This window comes from Bombus flavifrons, chromosome 3 (genome assembly GCF_040668555.2).
Source record: "Bombus flavifrons isolate JBK064 chromosome 3, iyBomFlav1_principal, whole genome shotgun sequence".
Classification (NCBI taxonomy): Eukaryota; Metazoa; Arthropoda; class Insecta; order Hymenoptera; family Apidae; genus Bombus; species Bombus flavifrons.
The window spans coordinates 18,838,321-18,855,206 of record NC_138444.1 but is presented as its reverse complement, the minus strand read 5'-3'; the positions used below and the strand labels follow the sequence as shown (position 1 = coordinate 18,855,206).

At 42.7% G+C, this 16,886-nt stretch overlaps 1 protein-coding gene across 1 annotated transcript in view; it reads left to right on the top strand.

Moving 5' to 3' along the window:
• The first annotated feature begins 1,432 nt into the window (after window positions 1-1,432).
• Window positions 1,433-16,886, top strand: part of LOC138190178 (proton-coupled amino acid transporter-like protein pathetic) — a 35,288-nt gene continuing 19,834 nt past the window's right edge. The window contains exon 1 of the mRNA XM_069132786.1: window positions 1,433-2,437. Coding sequence (XP_068988887.1) covers window positions 2,384-2,437 — 54 coding nt within the window. The 5' untranslated portion in view covers window positions 1,433-2,383. The remainder of the gene's footprint in view (window positions 2,438-16,886) is intronic.

Here is a 16,886-nt window from a genome sequence, read left to right as displayed (position 1 = left end):
AATCGATAATCCGTGATTCTGCGCTTTTAACGCGTATTATATATGATTTGCTGTCTCGTTCGTTTTGCTACTCGGACGATTCGTCACGAGAGACGATTTAGCCGATTTGAAGATCTCGAAAGGACTATCGAGGTGGCTATTGAATCGCCATTTTATTTTTTTTTTCGCTAATACTTTTATGCACAGTTGCAATATAAGTGCGTGCATCATCGATCGCATGGAAAACATCGTTGATATTTGTTATTCTGAAATTTATAGACATCTATAGATAGACTAGAGTCTTATGGAGATTTACAGATAAACGTCTAAGACTACAGAATTCCTTATTGTCGAGGGATTAAGAAATAACGAAATTCCAGAATTACGTCTTTTCTACGAAAACTCGTAGTCATTCGTTTTCCCACTTTTTGCGCAGAGACGTTAGTCTTATTCAATAAAAGTTTCCGTGTCGATTAACAGGGAAGATATTGGAACGTCCTTGGAAGAAACGAAGCAAATATATAGAACTATGCTCTAGTTGGCAAAATTTCATTTTAAACGAAATCGCCCTATCGATACTGCGAAACAACATTTGCCCCTTTTGCCAATAGTTACGGCAAACAGATCGATTCGCATCGGCCGTGTCTTTTGGTCCGATTCCAGATTCGGTAATCGGTGATTTTACGTTACGACCAATTCCACGCTCAACGACGACGATTACCGATTGACTACGGCACAGGATAACAGGGAGTTAACGAATGGAGGGAAAAATTAAAGAGCGCGGGGCGCGCGAGGAATTTAGAAATTCAGAAATTCAGAAATTCCTAGGAAGCGTTACGGCGCTGGATGTGCCAATCTGCCGATATCGTTAACCTTGATTCTATAGCAGGCCGAACATCGGCCGATGCAAGACGATTATTAAGCCTGATAGGCGGATAATGATGCAAAAATGCGTTCGACGTAAATGGATTTGGCATGTGCGATGGGAGTGGCGAATGGTTTCGCAGGCGAAAAAGGAGACGGGTGAAAGAAAAAGAGGTAAAAACGAGCGTCACGCGTCGAGCTCGAGGAGGGGGTGAGACGTATAGACGAGAAGGCAGAGGGGAGAAGGGAGAATCGTTCGGTTAGTTGATGTTATGTGACGGAGAAACGAGAAAGAGAAAGGTAGATCGAAGAAGAGGAATAGAAAAGAAGAAAACGATGAAGCAGAGGAAGAAGAAGAGAAAGACGATGGAAGTGGTGGCAACGACGCTGGCCCTGCCGACGGTGGTGGTGGTGGTGGTGGTTAGCGTTGTCGGTAGAGGTGGTGAACATCGTCCGAGAACCCGGAGAAGTGAACGTTGACCGTGATCGGGAGGGTGCAGTGGGGGTTCGAGGTTGTGTGGAGCACGATGGTGGGGGAAAAGCATAGTTACCGAGAGGAGCTTAGCCGTTAGGTCGTTGAGTGGTTCGTGGTTGTGCGTGCGTGTGAGTGCGTGTGCGTGCGTGTGGGTTTGTATGCGTGTACACGTACGGTCGTGGGTACGCATGTATCGGATACGAGGAAAGGGACGAAGGAGGTACTGCCGCGGAGAAGAGTGGGAGAAAGAGGCGACGGAACTGCGCGCCCGCGGCCTCCCACGTCGCGAATCATTCCTAGCCGAGTCTTTTCGACGCTCGCGACGCTTCTCCAGTTCCATTTCCAGAGACACCGATCCTTTTCGATATTTCGTCTGTATGCACGCTTGTCCGGAAACGACACGGTTCTCCACGTCGTGACAGCGTGTGCGCCTTCGCTGGCTCCGAGTGGTGTCAACGTTCCAAAAGCTCCCAATTTCCACGCACGATTTTCGTTTTCTCTGCTACGTATACATACGTACTTCCCTATAGCCTATTTAGCCCTTCTGCCTTTCGGTGGAAGTTTCGCCTGTTCGGTTCTCCGTCTCCCACACTCGCAGATTCCTTTAGCTTAGTCACATCCCCCAAGAGCGGCCGAGAGACAGAGGCAAGGAGAAAGCGTAGAGAAAAGTCTGTAAAGAAAGGAGGAGGATCAGTGCAAGCACGTCCGTTCGTGAGGTTGATTCGCAATCGTCGAAAGTAAAACGGTTCGTTGGTTCCCGCCCGACAAGGCTGTGTAGTACACGCGGTTCTCCTAGGATATATACCGATACGCCACCCACCGTTTGTGTATGTGCCACTTTGTCTGCACGCGTGTTGGTACCATACGATCACGGTTGCGGTGTTCGCACCTTCCACAAGTGAATTCGACGATTCGGACCGGACAGCAGCCGGACCAGCCACTTTAACCGCCTGGCTTGGTCTTCGATCGATCGATCGAAGAGAAACTAGCTCGTTAGAGCCCGAGAGTAAACGTACACAGAGGCTCATTTTTAATACACGAGATCGATCGTGATTTTTGACCAGGATGTCGCACAAGATGCTGAGCCAAGGAGCGCCGGTTCACGGGGGCAGCTCACAGGTGAGTTTTTCTATTATTAGCCAATTATTTTCCCTTTTCTTTCCTCTAAGCGGTTCCGTTTCCGTTTCCGTTTACGTTCGATCCTCTCATCGATCGCTCGCTAGCTTTCTAATTATTCGCCAGTGTAACTGGAAAATAACGCGATTCTCTCGCATAGCTGTTGCGCGTTGCGTAACGATGTTCCATTAAAAATTCGCAGTGAAACGCTGACGAAACAGGTTTATTGGCGGATTAACGGTTACATCGTCGAATAGAAGCGGTCATTTGATTGCGTGAGAATTAATTAAATCCCGACGGAAGTGTGTTCGGCCGCGGCACGCGTATAAATAGACGTGAGACATCGCGAGGCAAATCAAAATTAACACGACCGAAATGGAAGCGCCGATTTACATACAAAAATTCGCATACCGTTCGTAACCTGCATCGTACGAACTATTACCGAACGATCTCGTTCGACAGGCTGCAAAATATAAGCTAACCGATTGTATGGATCCTGTAAACGATTTACCAAGCGCTCGTAGTCTGCAGTCTATATACCGTGGTGACGGTACGTAAATTCGAAACCAAGCAACCTAGTATTAGACATAACGATGTTAGTCTTTCCGACGGAAGCACGGAATTGGCGGTTTTTAATCTTCACCTACAGACCACTGTCTCTCAGAGCAGTTTGAATGTTTATCTCATCGATCCAGTGAACAATTTCATCTTGATAAGAAAATATAATTTTTATTTATTTATATTATAGTTATAGACGGAATAATTGTTTATAAAATCGCGATTTCAACGAGCGACCGATCGAATTTTCATCGATCCGAAAAAAATCGGCACGCAAGTGAAACGACTTTCGTAGGCGATTCCTCGTTCGAATACGTGGAAGCCTGGTGTATTGGAGCATGCGATCGCCACGTGTTTCTCTTTTTCTCTGTTTCTCTTTTTCTCTCTGTCGATTGCCGCGAATGCCAGCATCGCACGTTGCTTACGAAGCATCGACTAATCAACCAATCGTTTCAACCTGAATTAAGTGTCACGTGAAATTAATAAAACGAGGTCGGGAAAAAGTGCGTTGTTTCGCTAATCGCTTCGTACTCTTTCCCCACTCTGTTCCCTCTCTTCTTCCTTCGCTTATTTATTTTTTTCTTGTCCATAAGCGTTTCGCGGATACTTTCCATTGTTACTCAATCGTGAAATCATTGCACGTAACCCGTGAGTTGGACGGTTATTAGAACGCGAGAATGTTTCCGTTTCGTAGCGGAAATCAAATTCCTCTTCGTATTGCTTCCAGGATGAATCCGTTACGACGACTTCTTTCTGGTATTGACCAAGTTTCGCGATCGCGTTAAAATAGATTAATTCGCCGTCTGTAAAAACAGAGGTGAAGTCTGTTAAAACAGAATGAAAAGGTTAGAACGAAAATGGAGCAATTACGTTCGAAGTTTGGAGCAGCGAGATACGTTCGTTATGATTATTTAAGATCGTATGGCGAGATTAACTCGTACAGCTGCGATGACCTAAAATAAATTCATTTCTGATCATTGGAAGCGAAGGAATCTGCGTAGTACGAATGAAAATATACATCGATTAATTTCTCTTTCTTTCCAATTCGGTACAATGAATTCTCTGCATTTATCCTTTATGATTTACTTGTTTACAAATCTTCAGAATTATATTATTAATAATACACCGAAGAAAGAATAAATCTTTTTGCGATGAAGATACGATTAGACGTATTTTTTTAGCGAAAGTTAGTTTTCCAGTCTTGGATTAAATCCGCTCGTCCGAATCAGCGAACACTCGAAGACAAATAAATATTTCAGAGTACATGTACGGTTAAATCAGAATTTTTCAATGACGGTTAACTGATACGGAAGTTGGAATCTGTTACGATAAAATTATCGTTTGTATGGTTTTCTTTTTCTTCTTTTTTTTTTTCGTGATATCGTGCGTGTTCTGTTAAGTAGTGCGATAAGCGACGAGCGTTTAATAACCGTGATATTCGAAGGTTCGTAACACAGAAGTAGCCATTTTCTTCGGAAATATCAACGATGGATAGGGCAAGGGCTTATCGAAAGAATTCGTCCAACCGATTATAGATATGGACTGAACGAAAGAAATTCGGGTCGTAAAGAAACAAAGTACTTTGTAACGTTCATCGATTTGCAATTGTAAAGTGTTGCCTCGTGATCGAACTATGACTTGCACGTATGCAATTGTTGCGATCAACTCTTGAAAAATTATCGTCACCATCGTTATCTTTCGACGATTTTGATACCGGAGACATTGGCAAACCTTGGTTCGTCAACTCATATTTGAGTCACCGATAAAACTTAATTAAGAGTAATTGTATGAAACGAGACGAAGGATAAATAAGAGAGCGTGGGTTGCTGGTATAGGTACGTATACGACACGTCGTTAGAAGAACGTTACACGCGTTATCAAGAGCCAAGTGATAAAATACAGCGACGAATCACGGCTGATTCTCTGCCACTGTTTACTTTCTAATCTCACGAATTCAACGGGTTCTTGCCACATCGTCCTGCACCAACGTCTGTCAATTTGATCGCGAGATCTAACGTCGAGGCGCTGTGCCCGGACCGCGATCGCGAGCTGGTTTCTCCTCCGTAAATCGCAATTTTTTTATTTCGCCAATATGAATATGCTGAATCGTCGGATTTAACGAAGTCTGAAGTTCTACGCTCTTTCGATTCTCCCGGGGAAAAGCGAGAAATTCGAAAATTTACACAGATCGTTACAACAGTTTTCTTTCGATCATTTCGTAATAAAAATTCCCAAGTATCTAATTTCATATTTTTTCGTTCGGCAACTTTTTATTGGAAGTCGTGTTTGTTCGGAACCTTTGTCGGAAGACAAAACAGCTTCTTAGAGAGCGCGTGAATTTGATGTCGTCATTCTGTTCTTTGCCTACTTTAAACTAGATGCGTTTTATCATATGCAAGAGTCGGCTGTAAAATTAATCGTTAAATCGGATGTTGATAAGTAGCGCAAACGTTTCTCCCATTTTCACGTAGCCATATCTTAAAAATCAATTTTTGGTGATAGGTCTTAAAGAAATTGAAATTTAGGTACACTTTATGATCTTCTCGTTAACATTTAACAATTTAGTTTTGCGACAGTTAAACGTCTATCACCGAATCAGCTTTACAAAATTTTGATTTTCATCGATAGTGCTCGAAAGACCATTGGCAAAGTAATCGTATTAAATAGAATTTACTGCCTTCGGTAAATTAGGATAACATCGATCGTAGACGGCGATCTCTTTTTTCCAGCAAGATAACTTTGTTTTCATCTTTGAGCGCGTTCTCGAATGAGAATAGTTGAAACGAAACTCGTTCGTAAGTCTTGTTGCCAGCCAAATTTACCGTGCAAAGACGCGTAAGAGGATCTCGTTTAACTTTTTCGCTGGGCGAACGAGTTTTTCGAAGGGTCGTTTTACGCAGACAGAAGTTGATCCCGACAGATATTTCCGGCGAACGACCTTGCCCGACTATCGTCTCCAACAGGCCAGAGCCCCGTTACGGTACACTCGAATTACATCCGTCAACTGACATTCGCGATACGACTCCGTTTATCGGAACTCCATTTATTGGGAAGAAATCTTAATTACTTTCTTCTAGACACGTTTCTCGTCGAGGCGTTTTCCAGCGATTGTCAGTTGCTTATCGATATATTATAGAGTATTATGTATATTATAGAATATTGGAAGCGCAAAATAAGTTTTACCGTACTTTGTCTATCGATAGGAAGTAAATATATCGCTCGACCAGAATGGAAGGTTCGACGCGTTTCGGAACCATAGATACAGTGGGGATAATCGACAACTCTGGTTTATGTCATCTCGTTTGTCCTTCGGGCGTAGATAGGCGGAATTCTACCGTATTCCGGTTGACAGGTTAATCCTTTTGATTTCGTTTGAACGACCATGACTCGTTTTAAAATTTCATAAATGCGAATATAACGTTTTCATGATCTCGACCGTGTCCTTTATTTATCAATTTTCATTCGTATTTCGGGTATCGCATGTTTTACAAGGGAATAAAAGCTCGTTCTTACCTTCTGTGACATCTAGTTTCTGCTTCGACCTCGATCCATTATAATCGACGAATGGGCATAATTTTCCACGCGACTTGGTTACCGAACGTTGACTTCTTCCGTCCACGAACCGTTTGCGATCGATGAATCGAGTCCAGTCCGAACGATCGTGTTTTTCAGATCTTTTCGTTGTTTAGCTTTACACCGTATCACGTAGACACAAGCAAGAAAATCTGTAGTATCGATGTAGTTTTTTTTTTAACGCTGATTAACGTAGCTTTCTTAGTATCGAACCACAAGTTTCATTAAACTCTAACAAATTTGTATCTTTGCTATAGAGATGCGTACTTGGGCTTTTTTCACGAAGTTTTGAGGAATTCTTGCCAGTGACCCCGTCGTAATATCTCCTGGTAGTCGAGCGATGGCAGTAATTTCCACAATCTGCCTCCGAGTATTTCGATTATCGCGTAATCAATCAACGATTGCGCAACGGTATTCCGAAACATCTTTTTCAAGTGATTTGTCATTCTTTGTTGAAAGAGACGTTTATCTTTATTAGTCTTCTTAATTACTTGTATCTGTCATCCTAATATCCATCCATAGTGGCAAGATAGGTACTGCAATTCTGCATTTATTAAATCGTTTCAGCCGTTAAAAGTTAACATCTTCGTGTTTTTTCTTCTTCTGTTTACATACATACGAATGTAAAAAGTGGAACGCGAGGATTCTTTAAAATCTTGAGTTAGAAAGTAGTCGCTAATAAACGACACGGCCAGTACCCTGTGTCAAGTTGGCACATTTTTGACAAATAGAAAGTTGCGCGCGTGCGAATATTCCCACTCCTCCCAATCGGAATGATATCTCGACACGGTATAAAACAACTAAATCGAGTCGAGTTTAATAATCGCCGACTGCCTGATAATTCGTCAAAAAGATTCTCTTCTACGGGATTGCTTGCGTGCAATTACTTATATGATAGAAATCTTATCGATCGATAGAATCCGATCGTAACAGATATTTACCCATAAAGAAAAGGAGAAGATGCTGTTAGAAGAAGAAGGACAGAATTCGCTATTAGGCAGAGAAAGATCCGTCAGTGGGGCAGAGAAGAATCGGCCAGTTACATTTCCCGTGTGTAACAGCGGATTGCCAAGCCCGTGAACGGAACAAAGGGGTCCGGGTAGGAAGAGAGATTTCTCTGGCAACAGGATTTCGAAGAAACCGGCACTCGTGCAAAACAGTCTTTCATCAGACCCTCGCTATGTTCTCTCCACTACCCGGGTGCCTCGTTATTCACGCGGACTCGCTCCGACCCTTCTTACCTTCTCTTTCCCCTTGAACCGCGTCCTATCTCGAAAAAAAATAAAAGAAGGGGAGGGGGGGGGGACGGAGCGTGGATCTACGAACGGTGGCGGTCGTCGGGACTTCGACCCTTTTGTTTCGTAACCGAAACTAGTTTGCCGTGTGGCAGATTTCGATCCTCGAAACCGAACAAGTTTCGGTCAATTGCCGGCCGACAATGACGCGTGCTTGGAATTGGAAGTCATGGCGACCGACCACGGCAGTATGTGCAGTGTACGGCTACGTCATGGAAATTTCCTCGTCGTCGAACACCTTTCCTCCCCTCTACGCTCGCTTTCGCGTTCTTTCTTGCCTTTTTCCCCTCCTTCCTTCCTTCCTCCCTCCCTCTTTTGTCGCGGCCCTCTCTATTTCTTGGTGCCCCTTCGTTCGTTATTCCGCCTTCTTAACGTGCATATCCCCTTCCCTTCCGTTCCCGATCTTATCGCTTTTTTTCCCCCCGCTTCAAAACCGATCGATGACTTTTTTTCAACGAGTTTCGACCGTTGACAGACGAACGTTTTCCGCGTCTCCCTTCCGAGAATTTAATTATCATGCGAATGGACTGAAACGTCACTTTTTCGTTCGCTTCAACCGGAACGTCCTTGCCTCCAAGACCTTCCTGCGAGCGTAATTCAACGGCGATCGGCCTATGCTCACGTGCGCGTGTCGAGTGAAAGATTTGCGGAATAACGCTATGAATAACTATGCTTGAACGTGTTAATTAACGGAGCTATCCGCGCTGGCAGGTTCCTGCTATGAAACGTAATGGAGCAATTTGTTACGCTGCAAGATTCCGATCCTTCAATGTCTCAAGATTTTAAAGCAGTTAGCTTCTATAGCGAATCTTCAACTCTGTCACGAGGATTCCAGATACCCTCATTTTTACTATTCCTGGTCAAAATGGATTATTTCTACATGCCAGTAGCACATCCAACACCTTATCAGAAAATAGAGAGTAATCGCTACGTCAGTGTCTTTGTTTATCCTAGAAATTTCACCGAATAATCATCTTATAAATTACATTATCGTATTTCGTTCTACTAGTACGAATATGCTACGATACTAATACGGTTTTACCGGTTTATAAACAATGAACTGATAAATTTAGTTGCGAAACTACTCTCTTGCGACGTTAAGTGCCCTGGTTTTCTTTCGCTCGATGATCGTGTGTATTTTTCTGAATTTTCGATTCACCGTAATTTCCGTATTAATGGCTCGAGCATCGCGAGTGTGGCCAACAAATGTTAAAACAGACTCGAGGAATTCCTCTTATTTTCAAAAGTCGGTCAAGTACACGTATGCTTAACGTACTCGAAGTATCTGGTTCAATGACTATTTACTGCGTCCGTGACTTCGATAAAATTTTTATAAAAAGTAATTCGAAATTCAGATTCGTTTAATTATCCGATTTCTTGAATTTCCCACCGAATCGAGATTTATACGTTGTTCGATGAAACGACCGAACGAAAGAACGTTTTAATTTTACCACGATATTCGTCGTTTCCTGTTCAGAACGGCAGTAACCGTTGTGATTATTCGCAGCGCGATGCTTTGCTGTTTTTTGACGACTCGAACAATAAAACGAACATCCGTCATCGTCAGCGTTTTTTTTCTCTTTCTCTGCTATTCGTCAATTCTTCTCCATGGTCGTTCACGAGTCGCGCGAATTGCCTCCTTCTCTCCTCTAAGATGATTTCAAAGAATTGCGTTCGTTTTTTTTTTAGAAAAGACAGGCCAGTTTAACTTTATCGCGCAATTCGCTTCGTACATTCGATATTTAAACATTTTTTCCAATATGGTTCGTATCATGAGAATATTTACGACGAGATCTTGAGAATCAAGCCAGTGGATCGTATTTTAACAGCTAATATCGCGTTTGTTTTCTCTCGTTCGACCTTAGTATAAAACGGAAGATGGAGGTTCGTTAAAAAGAAAGTTCGCTTGTACATTATGAATCGCCGGTGACCTGCGCGGCATTTCTCTTGGATATCCTAACGAAAACATAATCGTGTATCAAGAGAGAAATTGCTTTGTAATTGCAACGAGTCTTTGGTGAACCAGTTTCACTCGTTCGTCTTGATATCAAACGATAAAAGACTCGTTAAGAACGTTCGCTTCCGGTATACTTTACCATAAAGTAGTTCCGGTCAGCTTATATCCGAACGAACAAACGAATTTAGAATTTTGCACGTGACATGAATTTTTGCAAAATCTACAATAGTACTTATCGATTTATCGAAAGATGAATATCGTTGAGAACAAGATGTGTCGGATCTTACTCGTATTAGCCATTCGTGGCCCATGAGTAACTCGCACGACGCAAATCGGGACAAACTCTCGCTACAACGCACCTACGTATAAATGTATTTACTCGTGTCGTGTGTGCAGGCTAAGGTTAGATAAGAACCGGTGCTTCTAATATAAATTTTCCACGGCGCCAGATGATTCATCCAGCTGTGTGCGTGTTTAGCCGCCAGTCACGTGTATAATTTCATTGAAGTACGGAGAAATCAGTAGACGCGCAAGTGCGTGTTTCGTTCGTTAGCGGAAAATTTTCTCGCTTTCTTAGAGAGACAGAAATTGCGGAGACAGTCGTTGGTCGTTCGAAAATCTATAGAAAATAACGATCAAAACGTAAGATTATCGAAAAAGGATTTAAAGGCCGATCCATATATCCACGATGTTTACAATAGCCTTTTATCGCGCGTTATGCGGTCTAGTATCGCGGAGAACGTCGTGCACAGGAAGTAGATCCGTCCGTATGCATATAATAGCAGGAATGATCCATCGATTTGAAAAACTACGTATCGAGACTTGTTTGTATCGAGTTAAAATCGCGTAACCAGTACGCTATATTATCGAAAATAAAAACAGAATTACGTATAGTATAAGGAATTTTTTAGCGTACCGAAAAAGAGCGTCTAAATTAACATATACGATGATGAATAAAAAATTAAACGCACACCCGAATGCTAAATTTGGATAGCGTTACATCTTCGTATATATCTACGCGCGTTGGTTGACGCGTAAAGAATGATGTGCGACGTCGGTAAAAACTTCACCGTACCCTCGAACGGAGAGGTTCTCAAATGAACGTTTCCGCGCTTTTGTCTTTAATTTTTAACTGAATTTCCTAAATTCAGTACTGGTCGGTTTCATTTTCATATTGAGATTTCTTTCTCTTTTGTCTTTCTTCGAAACGCGTAACAAAGATACGTAAAATACGGTAACTAGACATACACAATCGCAAGACTATGCAAAATATTCGATGTAAAATATCTATTTAGATTCCATTTCTTTATTGGTAAAAGTTCAAATTTATACACAGATTCGCTGATATTCTACGATCGATATAGCAATTCCCTAGGTTAGGGAGACCAAGTCTTCGGGGGTGGTTTCGTCTGGGAGAAAAGTTGGGCGGCACTGGTGGAAACAATCGCGTCTCTCCAGTTCTGCAAAGCATGGAGGAAGGTATATTAACATAACAGTACCGGTACACCTACGCGTGGTCGTGTTTGCAAAGGGTGGAATATCGCTGCATAGGCATCGCTAGTGGAAGGAGGGGCGAGTTACCGAGTTCGATCGTCGACCAGGGCGAGTTCACTGGTCTCAAGTAGCAGAAGTCACGCGAGTATACGTCTAGAGTTTGAAGTTTGTAGACTTCCATGCGAGGCACGATACGCGGAACACGTGTCGCACATACATACGTACGTATACAATCGCACGGTGAACATAGCGAGACGAGCAGTCTTACACTCGCTAGATACATCTTATGTTACGGAATTGGAGTATTTCGGATAGACCGAAAACCTATTATACTACGCGTATTATCAAAGCAGAATCGATAAAAGGTAATTAGCGGGCTGAAAATCGTAAAGGTGTCTACGAACGTACTACTATCTTTTACTTTGTGCTAGTTAAAACGTTCCTCACGCGATTGTTCCTTTGAATTGTAACGATAGAATTTCTCCGTTTAGCTGAAATTTGAAGAAATGTAAAGTAAACTAAAAAAGGTACTCCTCCCTAGCAAGAGGAAGCGAAACATCTCTATCAAGAAAGAATTACAGACATTCGCGTTTTGGCGAATTTGGCGTCTGGCAAGGATATAAAAATTATACGGTGGATATCCGATCTGCTGTGAAATATTCGCGAACATTGCTTTGTCATTGTGTCGAAATCACAGATTACGCACGATCTACTCGGTAAAAAATGAAATATATACCTAGGATGGGTGCTGTGAACAGCGGTTATACCCACGCGACACGAAACAAAGAGACCACCGTAGGTGGTCAATGATTTCGTGCGATGCATAATACGAAGCTCGTAGTGGGTCATTGATGAAACACCATGGTACGTAATTCGTCATGAATCATCGACGACCTATGCAATTCGCAATTATATTGTTCAGGCGTCGTGATTATGTAACCGTCCGTTAATTCTTATTACCAGCACTTTAGACGCTATATGGAAATACTTGTATAATTATGCTTCGAAACCAGTTACACGACTCGTTAAGCGTTATGGATCATGAACTTCTTATCAGAGTACTTCGGAATCTAGATGGAGATCAGCACCAGGAGGATTATTTCGATTTGACTGTAACTACTTGGAATTAAAGTATCGAAAAATGGTAATCGTCGATCGAGCTTTTCGATCGACTAACTGCGTAAAGCGAAATGCAAAGAACGTTACGATCTTCCTACGAATCTACGCTTATTCGCGATCATAATCGAATAGGCGACGGAATCGAGAAACTTGGAAGAAGTGGAATTAATCGGGCATGGCGCGCAAGAGGCTCGATCATCAAAGAATATATATAAATGTACATGTATGCTCGATATAAAAACGAATCTAGCTGGATAAAAACGAGATAAAGCGTGGAATGGGTGATCTGCAGCTCGATGAATCGATTATTGGAATTGGAAGCGTCGTTAATTGGACGATACGCGGCTGTATCCCTAGTCCCGAGTCCGCAGGACATGATGCAATCGCGATAGAAACGGTTCGCTTCTGTCGGATTTATCTGGCGTTGTAATCAAATTAAAAAGGTCAATGCTAACCAGTTTACGGACGCGTTCGCGTCTCGACGCTCGCGGTGCACGCGATTCAGCGGCGAAGGCAGTCGAGAATAGCAAAGTTGAAGCGGCGCGCGCGTCAGACCGTCGCGTCACGCGTGCGTCGCCTCTGTATTCGTTGTCCGTCGCCGGCCGGCCGCACGATCTGGCGTTCGATCGTCGAGTTCACTGCTCTCCTAGAACTAGAAATCACGTGAACGTGTCTCGAGACTGCATTTGGCTATCCTTGCATGCACGCCCGATTTATGTATAGGGTGACTCCATAAATATCGTCGATCGCGTTGCCAACCAAATCCCGCACGCTTTACACGCTCTATCGTTGGAGCTTCGCGTGTTCGTTGAACGATATAGCGTTCTTTTTCAACGAAATCCTGCTTTTCCGTCGTCAAAGGTTTTCGTTTCGTGGTTCGAAGAAAATCTTACGATTGTCAGAACGTACTGGTCATCTCTGTTCAATCTCTGCTTCTTCAAACGTTTCGTATAGAAATTGATCGCATCTCTTACGTTTAAGGAATTAGAACAGGCATATATTTTCCAATCTCTCTTATTCACTATGCAGTCTGATAAAACGTTAGAAAAGTAGAAAAGAGAAATTGCCCTCGCTGTGCAAAGAAACACAGATTTAGATTCCGCCGATCTTGCAATTTAATGTCGCGTTAAAATCTTTAAAAATAGAGAAAAAAATACGTTTCTAGAACGCGATAAATATTTGGCAGTACGTTGACTAATTTTCAATCAGTTGCTGTTTCGCCGCGCGTAATCAACCGCGTCGATCAACGCGCTATTATTTTATATCGACGGCATATTTTACGCATAGTCGATCGTCGCGCAAAATCGAGAAAAAGAGTCGAGATTCGCGTATCAAGTACCAGTCCAGACACCGTTCGACCATTTATTTAGAGCATTTTTTCGCGCCGATAAAAAGTTCCTGCCGCGTATCAGATAACGATAGCGATTGCGCCATTCTACGTGCGATTGATCGATAAATTCACCGAGGGAAATACAGTTGATATCCTTGCCGCGATAGAAACTCATATAGACGTACCTTTATCCGATAAAGCGAACACATTTTACGTGGATAAACTTAACGATACGTTTACGCGTCCCACACTCGAAGGAAAGGAGTTGCAGGCCAGACAGATCGATTGCAAAGTGGATTGTATGAATTTATCGGATGCGTGACTATCAAGTGCTATATAAATGCTGGTTGCGCAAAGAATCGCGTAATCGATCACGGTTTTGTAATTAAGCTCTAGATAGAGCGAAGATAGTCGCTTTTGGAATGATATTCATCGTCGCGAGTTTCATAGCAGGGCTTGAGACTATTTTTGAAATTTACGTTTCTCGTAAGTAGGATTTATAAGTGCGACGACGTTCATGGTCGAATCGAACTTTTTCATCGTTAAGGCCGCGTTCTGCGAAAATCGTCCAGGTAGCAGATATTTAAAAGAATATCATTTTCGATAAATAGCTAAACCAATAGCGAACGAATAATATCGAAACGATTCAGAATCAAGTAGTTCTTCCTGCATTTTCAGTAGCTTCGAGATTTATCCCTGGATTCGCGAGATATCATTTCGTAACAATTGCGCAAACAGCGGATTAAATTATTTATTTATTTAAGTTTTTATTTCCAAGTTTTACATATCGGAAAGATGTTAAAGATCTTACGTATTTTTGGTTTCCGAAAGTTTCAACGAGAATTCTTGCTTTTGCGAATGAAACTTTTTTCGTTATTCCCTTAAAAATGGTTTTGCGATTTTACGAGAAGCGACGGATGATTTATAGATGTTGAACGTACATTCGTGCGGTTTAGCGAAGATTAGATAAGCACCTCGTACCGCGAAAGATAAAAGCGAATGTCATCGTTCCGTATGTAAACTTGCACGTGTCACAACGATGTTATAATCGCGTTCTCCGCAATTTATAAGATCGATCTTGTGACAAGTGTTCGCAATATTGCGAAATCCCTTATTTTAATAAAAATGTCACGCATACTTTTGTCACTTTTGTACTAAAAATTTCATATACGTCATACTGTACAAATATGTCATTTTTGTTGCAAACGCATCGCAAGGACGCGTTGCGTAACTCTGGAATCTTTGGTCGAAACGTTCAACTACGAGAAATAGACTGCTAATAGATTTGCTTTTAAATAGAGACTTTCAAGATTTAAGGACTCCTAATAGGTTCCCATTGGCAAAAATTCATCGGTTTATTTTTCATTTTGCGATCCTGTGGTCGTTGATAACAGTCGCCACGATTGGCCTAAATTAAAACGTCGGTACGAGGCCATAATCGATCCATTTATTAATACGCTCGTTAACTTTTTACTTTCAATTCAGCTGGTTAAACCAAAGTCAAGAGAAACGTTGGTTGAGACAGTAGAAATGGACAAATTCGATTTTCGCGATGGTCGTCGTTATCGATTTAAACTCGTTGTATCGTATTCAAGAAGAAAGAGGAATAATCTCGTAACGTCAGTTTTCCACGCGTCGTTATTCGCTAATACCGAATATTTACGATCGTCTAAGACGACTAGATGTACGATTAATTTATGCAACAGTTTCCACGTAACCTACGTTTCTCGAATTCGCGTTATACGTACTCGTAGTCGTTCTACGTAAATGGCGAACAGCTGACTAACGGAAAATTTCGATCGGTCGATCGTTTCTTTGATAATTTTTGGCCGATAACCTTGTACGGCGGTTAACGAAAGTATTCGTACACTCGGCACAGAAATTCGACCGTCAAAGAAGTCGTAGGAATGTGCGAATACTTTGGTAAATGGGCGTATAAAGACGAAACGTGTGTGTCCTAACGCTTATGAACGAGGGTGTAAGGTCACGATGTTGTGTTCGCGTCTGGCCAAAAGCACGCGATCGAATCAAGAAGGTCAATGCTGTTACGGAGTAGGAGCACCGCACTGGCATAGCAGCGATTCATCGCGTATCCGTGTGGTGTAACCGGTAATTCAGGGGCAGAAGGAGCAAGAGCGTGCACAGTGCGCAGCCATCCCACGCGTGATCCATGATCGCGCGTCGGGCCCGAGATGAGGATGTGACGTTACTCTCAGATTTGTTAATTTGTTATTGCGCTGGCCGCGGTTGATTCTCGTATTAAAAGAAGCACGCGTGCGCATGTGCCAGCGAACGACTCGTCATTGAATCACGCTGATTCAGCGAACGATCCGCCCCGAATCGTAGACCTCGAAATTAACACCGAATCAGCAACCGACGACACCTTGGATCACGCGCGCGCGCGCAATCTCGTTCGGTGAAACGAACGATCAGATAGCGACAGGTTTATTATTCCACTTCTGTTTGATCGTCCGAGAATCGATCGTTCGAGGGGCAACGAATCGCTTCATCGACGTTTGACCTCGATCGTCGTTCCTTACATTCGTATACGATGTATCGACCGATCGACGCGAGAATGGAGCGTTTCTTTTCTCCCTAAGTCATGCCACGCTTCTAATCGCTGTTGAAAGATCGGTCATTGGTCGCTGGATAAATACGTTCGATATTTCGTTGCTTGTCCATGACGGACGATTATTGGCTATCGTTCGTCTGTACGCTCCTTTTTCTAATTCGTAGTAAACGGGTGTTGATCTTTATCCGCAGACTCGATCGAGATTTTGATAGTTTCAGCTTTGGATAATCGAACCACGGCCCGAATGATAATACGGAAACATTATTACAGTTGGATCGCGACTGTGTCGTTATCGAATCGTTATCGTAAATCAAAGCCACTGAATCGGTATCCCTTTCGTTGCGAATGCCGTGACTAATAAAGACGGCGCGACGTTGTACGCTTAATCAGGAACTTGCTTAACGTTTATCGCCGTTAAATAAACGTTCTCGAGAAACGATGTTTGACTTTAGTAGCGCCGTTGCATACGTCGCGTATGATTTCTAAGCTGATGTAGCGGCTTCTTTAGCACGCGCCATGTCCCCGAGCGTCCTCTAGATCGCTGCTGCGGTATA